Consider the following 18,756-nt stretch of genomic DNA (forward strand, 5'->3'; position numbering starts at 1 on the left):
AATATTTATTTTTGTGTTTTTACACTTTATTTGTGTAATTTTTTTATTTTTCAACTTTCTATATAATATATATACATATACATCTATATACACTTATATATATATATAATATAAAAAAAATATGATTTGAAAATAAACAGTGATTTTTATCTCCAAAATATAAACATTAAACATACAATATTTATATATAAAAGAAATATGATTTGACAATGAACAGTGTTTTTTGTCTCCCAAGTCCCGATATCAAACCTACACCACTTATTTTAAAATATTTTAAATTATCTCAAAACACAAATCCAAACATATCATTTATCTTCAACATACACTTATTTATTTTTATTTTCTCTCTTTATCTAATATATAAAAGAAAATACTCAATGGGGTGGGTTGTGATCTGATAACACTTACCACATATCCATATTTATCCTTAAAAACTTGATTGCTGAAGATGAAAAAGATACCACACTGTATAATAATATTTAATATATATATATATTTAATGGGTATGAGATGAGTGGCACACGATACGCTAGGTGATGTAATTAATTATCTGGTCAACCACACTATTGTGTCGCATTCATGATGGAAATAAACACTGTTGAGTCGACGCGATTAGGTACGAAATTTAATTGTAATAAAAGTAAGTGATAGGTAAGATTGAGAAATAAAGTGAACAATGTGAAGAAGGTGGAGAGAGCCCACTAACAAGATTAGTTAAAAGACATGTCTAATATTTGATTAGCAAACCTAACTTTGTCACTTAACATAATACATGCACCTTTTTGTAATAATAATTGATTTAAGCATGTTTGAGTTTTTTAACTACTTAGAGAATAATAGCAAGTGGCAAGTTACATATACACACGTATATGTATGTATATATATACAGTATTGTGGGTTGTGATATGGCATTATTCTTGCAAAGTTCTGAAATGTAGACCTAGTGTTAAGCCCATCTAGGCATCAACACATGTTTTGTAATAAGGGCAGGTCCAAAATCTTGATTGGACAAAGGGGTCAGATGAGGCCTTTGTGAATTGGATGAGAGAGAGAGAGAGAGAGAGAGAGAGAGAGAGAGAGAGAGAATGTGTGAGAGACCATTACATCCGTTATATTTTCATCATATTAGTACACAAGTTGGCATTTGAAAGGAAGCAATGCTAGAAGAAACATAGTCACAATTGTAATCAATTGTTTCTTCTTCTTCTTCTTCAATCTAATCTGGTGTTCCTTGCTTTCATGCAAAGGAGAGAAAGCAGCATGAGAAATTTCTTCAAATCATTACATTCAAGGAATGTGTCAAGCTTCCTACATGAAGAACATGCTCTCCCAACGCCACTTTCCTTGCACCATTTTCATCCACCACACTCAAATGCTTGCAAACATCGATGTCGAATCTCACCTGCCCTTCTGCCTGTGGTGTCAAATGCAGCTTTTCAAATCCCAACAAGTGTTTCTGAGCTGCATTATGCACCTGTGGAGGGCTAGAGAACAAGAGAACCGTGTGACTTCCGCTGTAATTTCCTACATTTTTTACTCTTAGATGAACGTTGACAGCTGCGTTCTTGCAGCTACGCTCAACAGCATCGATGGACCAACACGTTGAGGACTTACAAACGTGCCCTTCTTCCAACGGGATGGAGATGAGCTTTGGGGCTGTGACTAACTGGTGGTCGAACTGAGAGTAGCTGAGCCCGTCTCCGAATTTGAAGACTGTTGGCCCGGTGTAGAAGCGATAAGTTCGACCAGGGTACCCTGTCGCGGGGTCTGGTCTCATGTTCATGTTAGTCATGTCAACCTGTTCAACGTATGATTGTGGGTACCAAGTCATAGGTAGTCTTCCACCTGCGAACAGATCATGCTGACTGGTTAACATTGTGAACATTGTTGCAAGAAGAAAAATGGTCGATCAAGAAAAGCTTACATGGATTGTAGTATCCATAGATCACATCTGCGATAGCAGCTCCACCTGCTTCTCCAGGGAAACCAACCCAGAGAATGCTAGTGATTTTTGGATCATCTTTTGCAAACTGGACATCCATGCCCCCTCCAGACATTATAACAAGAATTACAGGTCCTTTGGACACTTTTGCAACCTCAGTTATCAAATTTTGCTGCTCTCCTGGAAGAGTTATATTCACCCTGTCCAGGCTTTCTCTCTCGATGGATTGGTCCGAGCCCATAACTAGAACAACAGCATCAGCTGTGGATGCTATTTTCTTGGCATCATCTACTTGAGCAGTGGCACACAACACGTCTGCACATCCCGGCTGGTACACTGTTGGGACAGAGGCCATTAGGCCTTGCAATGGGGTCGTATACTTACAAGGTGTGCCTGCAAATTACTCCAAATTCAAATGAAAGACACGCTAAATTTATCACCAATATACAGAACTTGAAGAGTGTCTAGTTTAGAATACTGAGAATACCTTCATAATTTCCAAGCATGGTGTGGGTTACATTAGCATTGGGGCCGATCACTGCCATGGACTTGATGGTCGTAGGGGATAAAGGCAGTGAGTTTTCAGTGTTCTTGAGCAGAACAATCCCTTGTCGTGCTACTTCGCGGGCAAGTTCTTGATTTTCTGGGGTGCACACATCTCCAGCACCAAGATTACCATAAAGTTGGTTGCTTGGATCCCCATCAAAGAACCCTAGTCTCATCAACGTTGCAAAATTGTTTGCCACAGCTCTGTCGATGTCCGTTATGTTTAGAAGCCCACGACTTACTGCAGCTGGAGCATGCGTGATCAAGAAAGATCCACAGTTAAGATCCAAGCCTGCATGAAGACACTTATCAGTTAAGATCCACTTGTTGTATCCTGAAAAACATAACACCAAAATACAGACCTGATTTCATAGCCAAAGCAGCAGTCTCCTCGGGAGTTTTGGTGTAATGTTGGGAATTGAACATTTCATTTAGAGAATCACAGTCTGAAACGATGTACCTGCAGCAACCAAACCATGAATACTGTATTTCTTATGTTAATATTCTCTTTTAGACTACAAGAACATAAATTTTTTTTCCATTTTTATTTAGAAATACAACTGATACCCATTCAATTTCCATTCGCCTCGAATGACACCAGCCAAGAGGTCAGGGTCACCACACGTCGGCTTGCCATTAACTTGATTATACGAACACATCACACTAGCAACGTTTCCCTCAAGAACACAGCTCTTGAATGGGGGCTGGTATGTGTCATCCAAATCTTGCTGCGTTACCTAACTTATACAACAAAACAGCATACATCTCATTGATATTTACATTAAGAAGATAAAACAGAGAAAAAGTTGCATCAGAAAGAAAGTTAGTACCAGAGCATTGAAAGTGTATCTCTGTATCCCTTTCCAATTATCCAAATCATAAGCAGTGTAATGTTTACAGCAAGCAGCAACTTTGAGTCTTTCTTCATTATCATCGTCTGTTTGCTGCAAGCCTCTTACATAAGCTGCACCGTACTTGCTGGAAAGCAGAGGGTCTTCTCCTGGAGTTTCTTGGCCTCGCCCCCATCTGGGGTCACGAAATATGTTGACGTTCGGGGACCAAAATGTCAATCCTGCTAGTCCAACATTGTACATTGCTCTTGCCTCAGTGGAAACCACCTGCAGACATCTAAACAGTTTAAACCTCGTACATAATACGATTGTGATCTTAAAGATTAGTTGGAACATTTTACTAAAACGACATAAATTTTTCATAATTGTATTAAGAAAGTCTTAATCAGGTCAACCTTAATGGTCTTGAGCTATCCTTTTAACTTAACTTAGGACTAAAGCAAGAAAGCACTGTGCTTTGATGATTGAAATTCCAATAATGGGGAGTCCACCAACTATGCAAAAGTGAATGTAGATGATATGGGCCATCAGAAAATCAACTACTTTCTCCTTTTTCATATATTTGCTGATAAAACACAATCTGCATAACGACGTCTGTAACACTGACATTTTGGTATTGATCAACATCAACACAAAAAGCAAATCTTGATGTCTGTATATAATCTAAACTAGTGATCCTAGTAATAGGTTTAAGAAAGTAATTCGACGTTGATGTCCCTGTAATGCAATTTGCCTCTCATAAAAAGCATGACCAGTTTGGCAGCAACCGACGAACTCTTCAAAGGCAACGGCTGATACCAAAGAGGCAATGAAGCTGATGAAATGCAGACCAAGATGCATAAACTCAAAAGACAAAACTGGGAATCGGAGATGTCTTGCATGTACAAAAAGCCTGGAAACAACTATATCAGGAGATGTCTTGCATGGGCAAAAAGCCTGGAAAGAACTACATCACCAAATTCCTCATGCACCAGTTTCCCTGGAAAGAAAGAACTCACAGACAGAAGAAGAGGAAAAGAAAAGGGCCTGAAAGGATGAATGAACCTGGAAACATGTAAAAACAGAGATACGATCAAAACCATAAAGATTACCTTTCCAATGAGCTCGAACAGAGACTCATTGAAGGTTCCCGCAGTGAGAATGACCTGAGGAAAGCTAGTGGCCCCTGGAACCGGGCTCGCAAACTTGGTTCCAGGTCCGGTGTAGGAGACTCCATGTAAAGCCTCAGACCACCACTCGTAGTTCGGGATTCCAAGCCTGCTCACTCCCCTTGCACCACTCACCAGCCACCCGAATTTCTCTTGCAACGTCAGCCTACTCACCAGATCATCCATTCGGGTTTTCAGGTCCAATGACGGATCACAGAAGCTAAAATTCATCAACCCCGGATTGCTCGTCACATCGCAGGCGAAAACGGGCTTTCTCTCAGCAAAAACGGGCCTGGAAACTGACAGAATGAAACAGAGGATGGGAACGCAAAGGAGAAGATAGTGTTCTGCAGGGGCCATTGAATTGCTATGACCTCCCTGCTAAGAATCAAAGAAGAAAAACGAAGATGGCGGTATGAATGTGTAAAAATCTTGAGGAAAACTGGTTTTTTATAGAGATAAAAATCCAGGATTATGTGAACGCTAATCACATGGTTTATTGCAAACCCGTGATGGATCAATGCAAGAACGTCTCTTGGGCTCCAACACGTCACTTTCTTTACATCTCACACACACTGAATCATCTCTCTCTCTCTCTCTATCTCTCTCTAAATTCCAAGATTTTGTTAAAAAATAAACAAAAAGAGGGAAGAAGCAGGAGCAACACACCAGTCCGTGAAAGATTGCTCTTTTTTTAATTAATAATAATAATTTTACGAGTTTCGACAAGAACTTTTGGTTTGGAAGTTTATCTGAAGACAGAAGAAACAGATATATGCTTGTGTAGGGGATTCTGTTGGGATAAAGAAGTGAGCTTAGACAGTGATAGTGACAGATACATACAGTTGGGATGTGTATGTATATACGCCACAATCTACCTAAGAAGCGAGGTTTGAAGCTGTGAGTGCCTGCAGAGAAGATATATACATTTGTTTCAGTAGTCTCGTGACAATAAGGCGGCTCAAGTTTCGGCTTCCAGTTCCTGGCTCCGAGGGATCAAGAATTTTTCTAAATTATCTTTTTTCACACTATATTTTCTCAACTCGGGAAATTCTTTTCCTCTTTTTTTGCCTTTTTTCATGTTACTTCCCTATCGACAAGTGGAAAATCTTGCCAACGAGATTTAGCAAATCAAATTTATTATAAAATAAGTATAATACACTTATTAATAATTAATTATTTAAATTGAACTATAACGCACTCCTATATAATTAATTCAAATTCAGCCTAACTCAACCTAAATTAAAAATGCGTAGATTTTCTATTGTAATACATTTTGTATTTCATTCAATATGTATGGATTACGCGTATCACCCTCTTTTATTATGAAAAATGGGTAATTTACTTCCCTGTGTTATTAAAAATTAGAGCCACATGTGTGGACCTTTTAAGCCGAATATTTTGTGGGCTTTAATCATGGTACGAGTTGGAGAAGTCCTGAATCTCCTCCCTTTGTCAATCTGTTTTCTAGGACACACCTGCCAAGGCCGCCTGTTAGGTTCTTTTGGACCTCCTAAGATGTTACAAGCCTCTCGTTCCTTTCTTTTTTTTGAATTACTTGGATTTCTTTAGGCCAACTTATTATTATATACAGTTTTATAGATTTTCAGAAACCATCAATAATTTCTTCAATTAAAATAAGAAATTTCTTTTGTATCAACGAAGTCTTGCTTGAGTGGTGGGGTGGAGGTCCATAACCATGAGGTTGTGAGTTTGAATTTTAAAATACGAATATATATTAAATTGTCTAATTTCTATAGTAGCAGTGTTTTGTCTCTTTGTTTACTTTGAATATGCTTGTTGATTTAGCAATATTAATATTTTGAATTTGAATATATTAGATAATGTAATAATGAATCTTTTTAAAAAAATAACAGAGTTAAATTCAAAAAATATAATATCCAAAATTTACTTAAATATTTGTATGATTTAAAAAAATATTTATATAGTTCAGGTTATGATTTTTTTCTAACTTAACAATTTGATTAATTTTTATGCGTAATTTGTATTTTTCAATTAAAACCAAGTTAAGCTTGAACATATTTTAAATTTTGCCAAATGAAAAAAGAATATCTAAAGATTTATTTAGGAGACAGTGTGTGGTAGCCGAGCCGAAAAAGCCGAAGGTCGCGGGAGGCTAAATTCTAGTGAATTTTCCTTTTCGGTACAAAAAATGTATGGAATTTCTCTCAGGCCCAACAAATTGTTTCTTTATTATGAAGTACGGTGCAGTGCGCCACGTGCTTGGAGTTGATTCAGGCAGCTCCTGATTGGTCCTTCAGCTGGCTGTGGGTGAACTCCTGGCTTCCATTTTTAACCAGCTGTCATATTTTGGCCCTAAACAGCGTCTCAGGCAACTGCGGGGCCCTCCTCGTTACATTCAGGTAAGTCACATGTTTTGAACTTCTTTCTTTTTCTTTTTAAAAATATATAGGGTTTCTTTTTAATGTTTATTTAGTATAATTATAAATATTTTCTAAAATTAATAATAATTTAATAAATATTCTTATCCTAATATTTAATTTATATTAAATTAAATAATATAATAAAAAATTATATATATATTAATAATAGTGGGCGCATCATGGGCATGGGAGGTGGGATCCAGCACAAATTTTTAGCCACCTTTTGAGAAATTTAAATAAAATAAGCAATATATATAAATTTAATTAGACTGAAGAGCCGCAAAGTGTCATTTCTGATTGAAATGATTGTTCTGTTCATTTGATTATTCCTATATCTAAATTATCCAAAAATGAATATGGCAGCTTTAATATTGTACTGTACCACTAGAGAATATACCCTTTTTTTTTTCTTTTTAATTATTTCATTGCACCAAAATATTTTTCATTTTTCAATTTTTGGTTTCAGCTGTTACAATAATAAATGTCAAATCATATATGTGTTAATGATAAATGTTTTATTTCTTTCTATGTATATAATATATAAACATTGACTTAGCCCTTTAGTGCTACAATCATTTGAAAATATTTTATTTTTTCTCGAATCAAAAGTTATAATAGAATAAATTATTTTTATTTATAATTTTATCTTAAATATTCTAAAAGGACAATGTAAATATAAGAAAATATCATGTCATATTATGATATTGCACATTTTATTTTATTTATTTTTTAATTATTCATTCCCATACCTAATTCAAGAAGCAATAATAGCACTGTGGATTTCTTCAAAAGAAACCCATATCCAAGCAAGAGGACCAATTTTGTACTGTAACAAAAGGAAAGATGCAGAAATAAGGATAGGATTGTGACTTGGTGATCTTTTCTTTTCATTTTGATTAAAAAAATAAAATAAAAGTCGGAGCAGTCTCTACTCTAATCACCATCACGGATCAAGATATATCATTAAAATTATAGATCACTTATAGAAGTACTTACAGATTGCTCATCAATACGACCCTCAAATCAAACAACGAATTGAGCCCATAATCATTTAGTTGAAAGTGATTCGTTCTTACCGATTGAACCAATAAATAAATACGATTGTGAGGTTGGATGCCGAAAATGGTTATTATATGGGCTCAAGTAAACTTGAGCTTTAGGCAAACATTACATCAGCCCACTAGCTGCAAAATTCAAGGGAAATAGAGTGATGATTGTGGGTGCAGACAACAATGTCGCTGGATCACAACAAGGTTTCTTTCAGTTTAAGGTATATGTGCAAGAATGGGAGAGTGCTCAAAAGGTTATTGCTTCATTTCCTTCTATACAGAGCACAATCAGCCAAGCAGGTCTTTTGAAATCTTGTCAAAGATGATCAATGCTGCCTGAATTGTGTGATTGCATCTTAGGATGTATTACATGCTGGAAACCGAAATTTATCAGTTTTCATGTTAGAAAACATTTGTATCAAGACAGGAGCTCTGAACGGATGCATTCATCAAGAAGATCAGTACGTACAAATCGATTTATTTTTCATGATTTTTATCAGATATTATAATTCTCGATTATTTTGGGTCGAAATTTAGATGGTTGATGTTGCGGAATTAAAAGGGATTTTGGGTTTACTAATAATCAGTAAAATTTTGAACGTTCAATTAAGAGAGCTCGAAATTAATAATGATTTCTTTATTCTTTCTTTAGTAGAAATGTAGAATTACTAAGGATTGATGGTCAATCTTTTGGAAAAGTACTCTCCAAGACTGAATCAGTGAAAATCTGAAAAAATATGTAAGAAAATCTTAAGTGTTAGATTAAATGAATAAAAGATGTACATGGAATTGTAAAATAATCTTTTAGATTGTGATATTTAACGGAAATATCTATTTATTTGGGGAGACATGCTTCTAATTATTTTCTGATATATTATATGATTTATTTATTCACTTTTGGTTTTAAGACAAGTATTGATTAAATAAATCTATTTTTAAATTTTAGTAATTCACCAATAATAGAACCCAATATTTTTTATTAGCAGTATATCGATCACAAATTATAATTACACCATGAATTTCAAACATTAATAGTTAATATAATAATTATCAATAGCTACTATTGTAATAGACCAACAACTATTATTAAAGAAAATTAACACTTACGGATATGATGAGACTCAAACTCACTATATCATATGACTTCGATAAAACCCTAAAAGAAAAGGACAAGACACAGACAAATGTGGTAATTCTTGTTGCAGAAGCAATTGTGTGATTTAAGAAATTGAAGCCACTTATGTTGACCAATTTGCCCTTTTGGAGGGTTACATAAATATGATTGGATGCTGGAATTTATGTATGATTCCAAATTGGGATCAAACGTCCCTTTATTACCACTTGCCTGTTTGCAATTATTATGTATGATTAAAGACCAACATAAAATTCAATAATTATTGCAAAAAACGATTAAGATTCAAGAATCAAGGTGGATGTTACTTGCGTGGGCAATAATTCAATTATAATATAATTTAATTACATTATAAATAAAAATATTAGTATTTCATTCATATTATATCGTATTTTGATAAAACGATTTACTATTTACATAAATTGCATGAAATTATTTAGGAATCAGATGTAAATACACGACAGGTTGAGAGTATAATTATTACCTGATTGTCTTTGAACAGTGCAATCCACTCATAATAAATACATGAAATTCTTGAGAAACTATAGAGTAAATTATAGCTAAATAATAATATTAATTAATGATATTATAATTAATAATAATGATATTTTACTTTTTATTTATATTGGTTTATTCGTTTGTGCGGCCACAATAGGCGTAAGGCTGCAAGAAATGATTAAAAGACGGTGAGGCATGGAATTGGGGAATAAAATTTGCTTCACTTTTAACTTATCCTCAATTTCCTATCCTTGAAGAAATCTAACATCATTAACATTCACATTTAGTTGCGAATGAAATGAATGTCCTAACTTCCAATTTTGCCATTTTTTCTATTTCAAAAAAAATGTGTGACCTCTATCTATAATAACTAATCGCTGCCGCATGTTATTTTTGTATTTATATAATAAATAATTATTTATATTTTAAAATATATTATAAATAAGAATCAAATATATAAACCAACAATGAGATAAAATAGAATTAATTTAGATATTTTATCGATAAATAATAAAATATATCATAAGAGGCCATTTTATTACGTTTTATAGTTTAGAGATGTAAACGTACTTTATGCATAGTTCAGGGATGCAAAGTGTATTTAAACCTAAAAAGAAAAAAAAATTTATCGTATCAATTTTTGAATACCCAGTCTACCTTTTATTTTATTTTTTTATAAAAAAAATTGATCAAATTAATAATTTTAATATTTTTTAATAATCTTATAATTATATTTTTCCCCTCTTAACTATCCATTACTTCACATTAATCTCTGACCTTACTTCTTCATATTTTATTACAATTTGTTCTTCTTATAATTTTTCACCAAGATTCTTTTTATGTTCTCGTGGGAACTGCATGCCACGTTAACTAGTTATTTAAGCTACAAGACTAATATTTATTAAATTACGGAAATGTGTTGGAGCTTGGGCTTGGCGAATGATTCTATTCCAAAGCCCAACCATACTTATGGTTGAGCCCAATTAGTAAACTTGGGCTAAATTATAATATAGGCCCATTCCCTTAATTTTTAGGGTAAATGCAAAAAGTAATTTAAATCGAATAGGGTATATATAATTATTACAAATTATTATTAATTTAAAAAGATCAATTTTTTTATTATTATAACTATTGATGATTCAACTAGACCTAATATCATATAGAATTAATTCAATTAAAAAAAAAATTCCTAATTGGAGCCAATAAAGCTATAGGCCCTACAATACAAAAATGCTGAGTTCGAGTATGCTAAATAATGGTATATATTTATTTTTTCTCTAAGTTGAATTTTTTGATATTTTTAATTTGAATGTATTAAATAATGTAACGGGTCATGTTTTATAAAAGAAAATATCGGAATTTTATTTATTTATGATCTGAACCTCAATTAATTAATTTACCCTTGTCCTTTTTTTTTTTTTTTTGTTACAAATGTTTTCTTATAAAAAAAAGGATAAATTTCAATTTGTAGTATGCAACGTGTGTAATGAAATGAGTGCTATAATTCCCATTCTTACACATACAAATCCCACTCAATAACGCTAAATAGCATGAAATAATTGTTGTCTTTTTCCCCCCCAACTTTACAATTATTCCTCCAAAATGATCAAATTGTTGTATTATATATATATATATTACATGCCCACATTTTTTACTTAATTCTCCAATACACTCTTTTGATGGTGGATTTGATGACACATTGGGGTACCGTTGGGCAAACGATTGGCCAAAAGTCTAAATACCCCAACTTACTATTACATTAGATGGGTTATTCTGATATAATCCAAATTCTTTCCTCTCATGATTTGTTGAATATTGAAGTGTTTGAGGATGTAATAAGAAGAATCAAAATCAGAAGCCTGTGTCACGTTGCTATTGATTTAATCAAACGAAAAATTGATTGTATGATGTGTTGTATTAAGATGTTGATAAGTATTCCTACATAAATATAACTCATAACTCTAAATTAATATACTTATATTATTTTTGTTTAGGACAAATTCCAATTCATACTAAAATTTTTTAGAAAAAAATAATATTAGCATTCACAGTGTCCTGAATTTTTATCTATATAAAATTCAATTTCTTCTCAAGATTGCTACGCATTTATACCGCCAACTTTTCTTTTCTTCCTTTTTCTCTTCATTTCAATTCAATGGCTCCTTTAAAACATTCTCTTCTCATCTGCCTCACCGTGCTCTGCATCATTCTGCTACATTCGGGGCCCGTTTTTGCTCAGCAAAAACCCGTTTTCGCCTGCGACGTGACGGACAATCCAGGGCTGAAGAATTTCAGATTCTGTGATCTGTCACTGGGCCTGAAAACCCGAGTTGATGATCTGGTGAGCAGGCTGACATTGCAGGAGAAAATCGGGTGGCTCGTCAGTGGTTCAGAGGGAGTTAGCAGGCTTGGAATTCCGGACTACCAGTGGTGGTCTGAGGCTTTACATGGAGTCTCCTACGGCGGGCCTGGAACCAAGTTTTCCAGCCCCATCCCGGCTGCTACTATCTTTCCTCAGGTCATTCTAACTGCCTCAACGTTCAACGATTCCTTGTTCGAGACCATTGCAAAGGTAGTCTGTTCTTGATGCATTAGTTTTTGATCCTATATATGCTGTCTTGAATAATCTTACAAGATCATAGTCATGTTAGATATACTAAGTCTTGAAGAGTTATGATGCCTGCAGGTGGTTTCCACTGAGGCAAGAGCGATGTACAACGCTGGATTAGCAGGGCTGACATTCTTTTCCCCGAATATCAACATATTTCGGGACCCCAGATGGGGTCGAGGCCAAGAAACTCCCGGAGAAGACCCCCTGCTTTCCAGCAACTACGGCGCAGCTTATGTAAGAGGTCTGCAACGGACAGACGACGGTGACGAAGAAAGACTTAAGGTTGCTGGTTGCTGCAAGCATTACATTGCTTATGATTTGGATAACTGGAAAGGGATCCAGAGATACAGTTTCAATGCTGTGGTACTACTTGAAAATGGACCATATACCTATCTTGTTGATTCAAATTCTCCCTCCTTTGTTTTCCTAATGCAATCATCGATGGGATGTATTTTTTTTCGTTACACGAATTAGGTAACACAGCAAGATTTGGAGGACACGTACATGCCGCCATTCAAGAGCTGTGTTCTTTATGGAGATCCTGCCAGCGTGATGTGTTCGTATAATCAAGTGAATGGTAAGCCAACGTGTGGCAATCCTGAGCTGTTGGTTGGTGTGGTTCGAGGCCAATGGAAATTGAACGGGTATCTGTTGTAATTCTAAATCTTGAAGTTCTTATATACAGCATAGAAGAGAATATAACATTCGAAACTATGGTTGCTCGTGTTTTTGGTTGCTGTAGGTACATAGTTTCGGATTTCGATTCGCTGAATGAGATGTTCAATTCCCAACATTATACCAAAACTCCTGAGGAGACTGCTGCTTTGGCTATGAATTCAGGCCTGTATTTGGTCTTGAAGCTTTTATGATACAGAATGAAGAAAAAGGACTTGACTGATAGCTTGGCATAAAGGACATGATGATCTTAACTTTCTTCGTGCAGGCGTGGATCTGAACTGTGGATCTTTTCTGAGAAATCATGCTCAAGCTGCAGTAGATCGTGGACTTCTGAGCGTGACGGCTATCGACAGAGCTGTGTCAAACAATTTTGCCACATTGATGAGATTGGGGTTCTTTGATGGGGACCCAAGCAAACAACTTTACGGAAATCTTGGCCCCGAAGATGTGTGCACCCCAGGAAATCAAGAACTTGCACTTGAAGTTGCAAGACAAGGGATTGTTTTGCTCAAGAACACTGATAGCTCACTGCCCTTATCCCCTCAGGCCATCAAGTCCTTGGCTGTGATCGGCCCCAACGCTAATGCAACCCACACCATGCTTGGAGATTATGAAGGTAGTTGGACATTCTTCTTGTTGTGAATATTGATGACAAATTTAGTATTTCTCACTTGAGTTTGGAGCAATTTGCAGGTGTACCTTGTAAGTACACGACTCCATTGCAGAGCCTAACAGCCTCTGTCCCGACAGTATATCAGCCAGGATGTGAAGACGTTTTGTGTGGCAGTGCTCAAGTAGAAGATGCCAAGAAAATTGCATCCACAGCTGATGCTGTAGTTATAATTGTGGGTTCAGATCTATCTATCGAGACAGAGACCGTGGACAGGGTGAATATAACTCTTCCAGGACAGCAACAAACTTTGGTAACTGAGGTTGCAGAAGTGTCTAAAGGGCCTGTAATTCTTGTCATTATGTCTGGAGGGAGCATGGATGTACAGTTCGCGAAATACAATCCAAAAATTACTAGCATTCTCTGGGTTGGCTTCCCTGGAGAAGCTGGTGGAGCAGCAATTGCAGATGTGATCTTTGGACAATACAATCCAAGTAAGCCTTCCTAATCAACTTTTCTTCCTAAAACAATCTAGCAAGACTGTTGACACTTTCACAATACTGCAGGTGGAAGACTAACTATGACTTGGTACCCACAATCATATGTAGAAAAGGTTGAAATGACAGACATGAATATGAGGCCTGACCCTGCCAGAGGGTACCCTGGTCGAACATATCGTTTCTACAACGGACCTACGGTCTTCAATTTTGGAGATGGGCTCAGCTACTCTCAATTCAATCACCAGTTAGTTACAGCTCCAACGCTCGTCTCCATCCCACTGGAAGAAGGGCATGTTTGTCAATCGTCAACATGTAGGTCCATCAACCCTGTTGAGCAGAGCTGCAAGAATGCATCCATCGACGTTCATCTGAGAGTCAAAAACGTAGGAAACTACAGCGGAAGTCACACTGTTCTCTTGTTCTCAAGTCCCCCACAGGTTCATAATGCACCTCGGAAACACTTGATAGGATACCAGAAGCTGCATTTGACACCACAGGCAGAAGGGCTGGTTAGATTCAATATCGATGTTTGCAAGCATTTGAGCATTGTGGATGAAAACGGCAACCAGAAGGTGGCGTTGGGAGAGTATATTCTTCATATAGGAAGCCTCATGCATTCTTTGCATGTGGTGATTTGAAGGAAAGAGAGGAAAGGAAGGGAAGGGAAAAATACACAAGATTGGATTGAAGAAGAAGAAATAATTCAATATAATTGTCACAAGTTTGTTCTTGCATTGATTCCTTGCAATGCCAACTTGTGTAATGATATTATGAAAAAATAAGTGATGCGATGGTTCTTACACGTTCATTGCCACTTTTCTTTCAGTTCCGAATTATTGTTTCATGTCTGCAGATGCAAATAAAGTATATAACTACTGGATTGAGAATTAGTTTATAATAGAAGCATTTTGGACGTGATAAACTAATACTAAAGTTTATAAACTATCTGAACTAATCAGAAAATAGATAAGGAATCAACAATGAATGCATTCTCTAGTTTAGCATCTAAAAGACAATCTGCAAAAAGCTATGTATGGATCTCAACATGAAGGCAAATCATGGGGTGGGGGAAGTAGTCTAGTTTGAGCTGTGTCCCCATTTCTCACTACTATAATTGTACTCATTCCCCAGCTTTGATGCCTCTCCAAATGGCAGTGCATGAACCAAACCCCTGCACATCATAAACCAAATTTGCATGGTTATACTTAGGTTTGAATCTTCTGGCACAATATAATTCTTCCAACATGCCTTAGATGACACCAAGCCATAGCACCACTGAAGTATTTCAACATGGGAGAAAATATTTAAAACTAACTCACCTGGATTATCTGCCCTGAATCTGATGGCAACCCAACCGTTATTAGGGATGCCTACCGTTGTCTCCTGAGGAGGGTCAACAAGATTATACCCCAAAGGGTCCTTTTCCGGGTCAAAGTTCCCAAATCCCCACCCCACGACATAGAAGCCATACCCATGTAAGTGAATTGGATGGTTATCACTGGCCAGCACATTAGTCCCCTGCAAAATCAGCTCAACACTAGCATTGTACTCCAAGACCAAAGCCCTGGTCCCAAAATCCGGTGTAAGAAGATTATCAGGCAAGTTCTTGCCTGTATAATCAAACTTCACAGGAGGATTTCTCGGAAAGTTCCCCTCGAAAACACCACGGATGTGATGGTAATAAGCTTGCAGGATGTCAACTGAAGGCTGGACAAAACTAACGTTGTTCAAACTGGCAGAGAACCTTTTGCCAAATGGACCCTTGCACGAATTTCCCCTGCAGTCGATCAGGTTGACAGAAACTGTGAAAAAAAGATGAGTGTCAACCTTAAGTGGAACATCAATAGGGTGCTCTCTGCTAGCCAGGCTTCTCAATCTCCTCGAAAATTCAGTCGATGCTTGTGTGGAGTTATAAGGAGGGAGTCGAGGAAAAATAGGAGACGAAGAATGATCGGATGCTCTTCCATACTGCAAAATCCCTGTCGTTGTAGTCTTGTCAAAACCGGCTCCAAATGCACTTGAATAAGCTCTAGCAGCCATGTAATATAAATGACTAGACTGTTGATCTGCTTCCAACAAAACGTCCATCGACTGGCCTGGAGTGATCATGATGTAGTCCGTTTGAAACGGTTGCGTGTAGAATCCATCCGTTCCCACCAAGGTAAGTTTGTGTTGCGCGACGGAGAAGAAGACGTTTTCGTCCATGACAGCGCTGACTATTCTGAGGAGATATCTTTCTCCATGCTTCACATTCATTCTAAAAGTTTCTACAGAAGTAGAGGTGAATTAATGAGGCTTTCAAAGGGGACATACTAGTGCAAACAAAGTTGGATTACCTTGTTTGGAGCATGGATACAGATCACCAGGTTGTCCATTGATAGTGTAAGCATCAGACAGTATTGGTTCTCCTCCAGTCTTATTTGCATTTCCTGGTATGTCCATCACGTTCTTTTTCCACCATTCCCCTGCTTACCAGATTTGCAATATTTAAATGCATTAGAGAGCTATATCCCTTTTTATATTTATAAGTTAATTACAATGATCTTTCCGGAAGTTTTATTAACACTAGCCGATGTCACCGTGGTCTTGTCATCGTCACCTTCACCCCATTATATATGTCCTTTCATATCATATACTCCACAAATTAATTTCCTAATCTCAAGCAGTTTTTATAACATCATGAATGCCATAAAACCAATCTGGTACACTTGATATAACTTCACAAAGTTTAATAATTTTTAATCCTTAATTTAGTCTAATTTGCATGGCAGTCGGATCAAATTACCTAGAATAATGGGAACCTCAGCATAAGGCTTAGGAAAAGGATAACTAGTCCCAGGCTTTGGATATACAATGATCATTCCATGTACAGTTGCTCTTGCCCACCCACTGTGTGCATGCCACCACATAGTTCCTTCTTCTGTTGTCAATTGAACATTATAAGTGAACTTCTCCCCTGGCCTAATAGGACACTGGTTAACATACTCCGCACCGTCCGACCATGGATTTCTCGGCTGTCTCACTCCATGCCTGAAAAAGGACATTCAAACCTCAAAATTTCAACAACTTTGAAAAATTCTTGTCTGAAACAGGACAGACACAATCTGAACTCTGCTGCATCAGCACAATACAGAATCGATGAAAAATGCATGTACCAGTGAAGTGTTATATTGTATTTAGCCTTGTTGTGGAACTGGATGATCAATCTATCCCCTCTGCTAGCTGTTAGAGTCGGGCCGGGGAACTTTCCGTTCACCGTCAGGATTTTCTTTGTGCTGCACAGCCTAGTGTATGAACTTGACTTCACCTGCAGCAATGAGGCTTTAAGCATACGTGATCAAGAAGAGGATGAATGGTTGCTGAGACATACAAAAGCTGTACCACAAATCTATGGTGATGAATTCTGCCATAAGCACTTTGAACAAGAACTGCCAGAGTGAACACGACAGCCAACATTCCTGCAGGCTTTGGACAGTTGTTGACTCCCATCTTCATCATTTTCACAGAAGTATTCCTGTTTCTCTTGAAGGAATGTTCTGATTTTGAATGTCCAGCTTTTTCCATGCTGTTATTACCTGCCATCATTTAATGTGATTCTTACTTCCTTTTCTATTTGAAATAAGTGATGAAATTTTGAATGAAAATTCAGTGCATGATGGCAAGAATCCAATCATTTATTACAATGCAGTAACTGAATAATTGAGTATTGTTATGCAATAAGGAAAGTGGATATCAACTATCCCTTGACTACCAAGTTTGCATTTCAATTGGTATATTTTAAATTTTTAATAAGAAATCGTTGAATTTGTTTGTAAAGGGCCCTTTGCCCAAATTATGTAATTTTGACCCAATATTGAAATTTCATAAATTTGAATTTTCTTTTTGTAGTGTAGAAATTTCTCATAATTGCTATTATAGGATAGTAGATTTATTATTAACCAAAATAAATTGGATGAGTTACTAAGTTGAATAAATCTTGCCAAATCTAATTATAAGCACTATTTCTTAGAGCTGGACATGTATAACCAAATCTACCAAAAAAAAAAAAAAAGAAACAAAATCAATTACAAGCAAACATTTTCGAGCTCGAGTCGAGCGAGCCTAAATATTTTTGTTTGAAAGTTCTCGAGGTGCCCATTAAAAAAAAAAAAAACGTTCCCTAATAGGCTCACGAGTTTTTTTCTATTTTTAATATTCGAATTAGTAATAATAATTATATCATGAATCTCAATAATAATAATTATTATCGATTAATGTATCAATTATCACTGTATAATATTCATAATTAACTAATAATTATTATTGCAATAAACACCTCTCCACATAGATGGAAAGGAATTTGAAATTATTATTATTATTCTTTGTAAATTCATTGTTATTTAAAGATATATAGTAATGTTGATTGATATCATATATGAATATTTTGCATATTTTATAAAATAAATGTTTATTATATTCAATATTTGGAATTGAAGTTATGTCATCGTACCATTGTTTAGATAAGTAAAAAGGTGTCCCTTTAATTTTCAAAGTAAATAAATTAAATTTTGTGTCATTTTTTTTAATTTTTTTTTGGGAGCGAAGAATAATAAAATATCATATCAATTACGGCTTTTTTGAACAACCAAAAAAATATAAAATCATGCTTAAGAAAAATATTTCTCAAACTCATACTTACATTATTTATTTATTTTTTTTAAAAAAGGGATACAGTTTTAATTATTAATATATATATTTTGACTTAGGAGGTCATTTTTTTTTTTCATTTCTTTCAACTAAAATGGTG

The 18,756-nt window shown here is 35.7% G+C and overlaps 3 protein-coding genes across 4 annotated transcripts; 1 reads left to right on the forward strand and 2 right to left on the reverse strand.

The window, feature by feature from the left end:
- Positions 1 to 1,088: 1,088 nt before the first annotated feature.
- Positions 1,089 to 5,243, reverse strand: LOC105169194 (beta-xylosidase/alpha-L-arabinofuranosidase 2). Of its 2 annotated transcripts, XM_011089536.3 has the most exons (7): positions 4,431 to 5,243; positions 3,319 to 3,606; positions 3,056 to 3,225; positions 2,851 to 2,948; positions 2,430 to 2,780; positions 1,925 to 2,335; positions 1,089 to 1,845 (listed from the first exon to the last, which is right to left on the reverse strand). In XM_011089536.3, the coding sequence occupies exons 1-7, from the start codon at positions 4,845 to 4,847 to the stop codon at positions 1,274 to 1,276; spliced, it is 2,307 nt and encodes a 768-aa protein (XP_011087838.1). In that variant the 5' UTR covers positions 4,848 to 5,243; the 3' UTR covers positions 1,089 to 1,273. The 2 variants fall into 2 exon arrangements, with proteins under 2 accessions (XP_011087838.1, XP_020552127.1); XM_020696468.2 differs by lacking the exon at positions 4,431 to 5,243 and having other exon boundaries at positions 3,056 to 3,229; positions 3,319 to 3,458.
- Positions 5,244 to 11,656: 6,413 nt separating this feature from the next.
- Positions 11,657 to 14,772, forward strand: LOC105169195 (beta-xylosidase/alpha-L-arabinofuranosidase 2-like). The gene is made up of 7 exons (XM_011089537.3): positions 11,657 to 12,143; positions 12,258 to 12,545; positions 12,657 to 12,826; positions 12,925 to 13,022; positions 13,126 to 13,476; positions 13,554 to 13,964; positions 14,037 to 14,772. Exons 1-7 carry the CDS (start codon positions 11,727 to 11,729, stop codon positions 14,606 to 14,608), a joined length of 2,307 nt encoding a protein of 768 aa, XP_011087839.1. The 5' UTR covers positions 11,657 to 11,726; the 3' UTR covers positions 14,609 to 14,772.
- A 71-nt stretch (positions 14,773 to 14,843) lies between these two features.
- LAC14 (laccase 14) lies at positions 14,844 to 17,552 on the reverse strand. The gene is made up of 6 exons (XM_011089538.3): positions 17,352 to 17,552; positions 17,126 to 17,277; positions 16,756 to 17,000; positions 16,307 to 16,435; positions 15,290 to 16,237; positions 14,844 to 15,141 (listed from the first exon to the last, which is right to left on the reverse strand). The coding sequence occupies exons 1-6, from the start codon at positions 17,550 to 17,552 to the stop codon at positions 15,011 to 15,013; spliced, it is 1,806 nt and encodes a 601-aa protein (XP_011087840.2). The 3' UTR covers positions 14,844 to 15,010.
- Positions 17,553 to 18,756: the final 1,204 nt, after the last annotated feature.

The sequence above is a fragment of the Sesamum indicum genome, linkage group LG8 (genome assembly GCF_026168435.1).
Source record: "Sesamum indicum cultivar Baizhima isolate 11 linkage group LG8, ASM2616843v1, whole genome shotgun sequence".
Lineage (NCBI taxonomy): Eukaryota > Viridiplantae > Streptophyta > Magnoliopsida > Lamiales > Pedaliaceae > Sesamum > Sesamum indicum.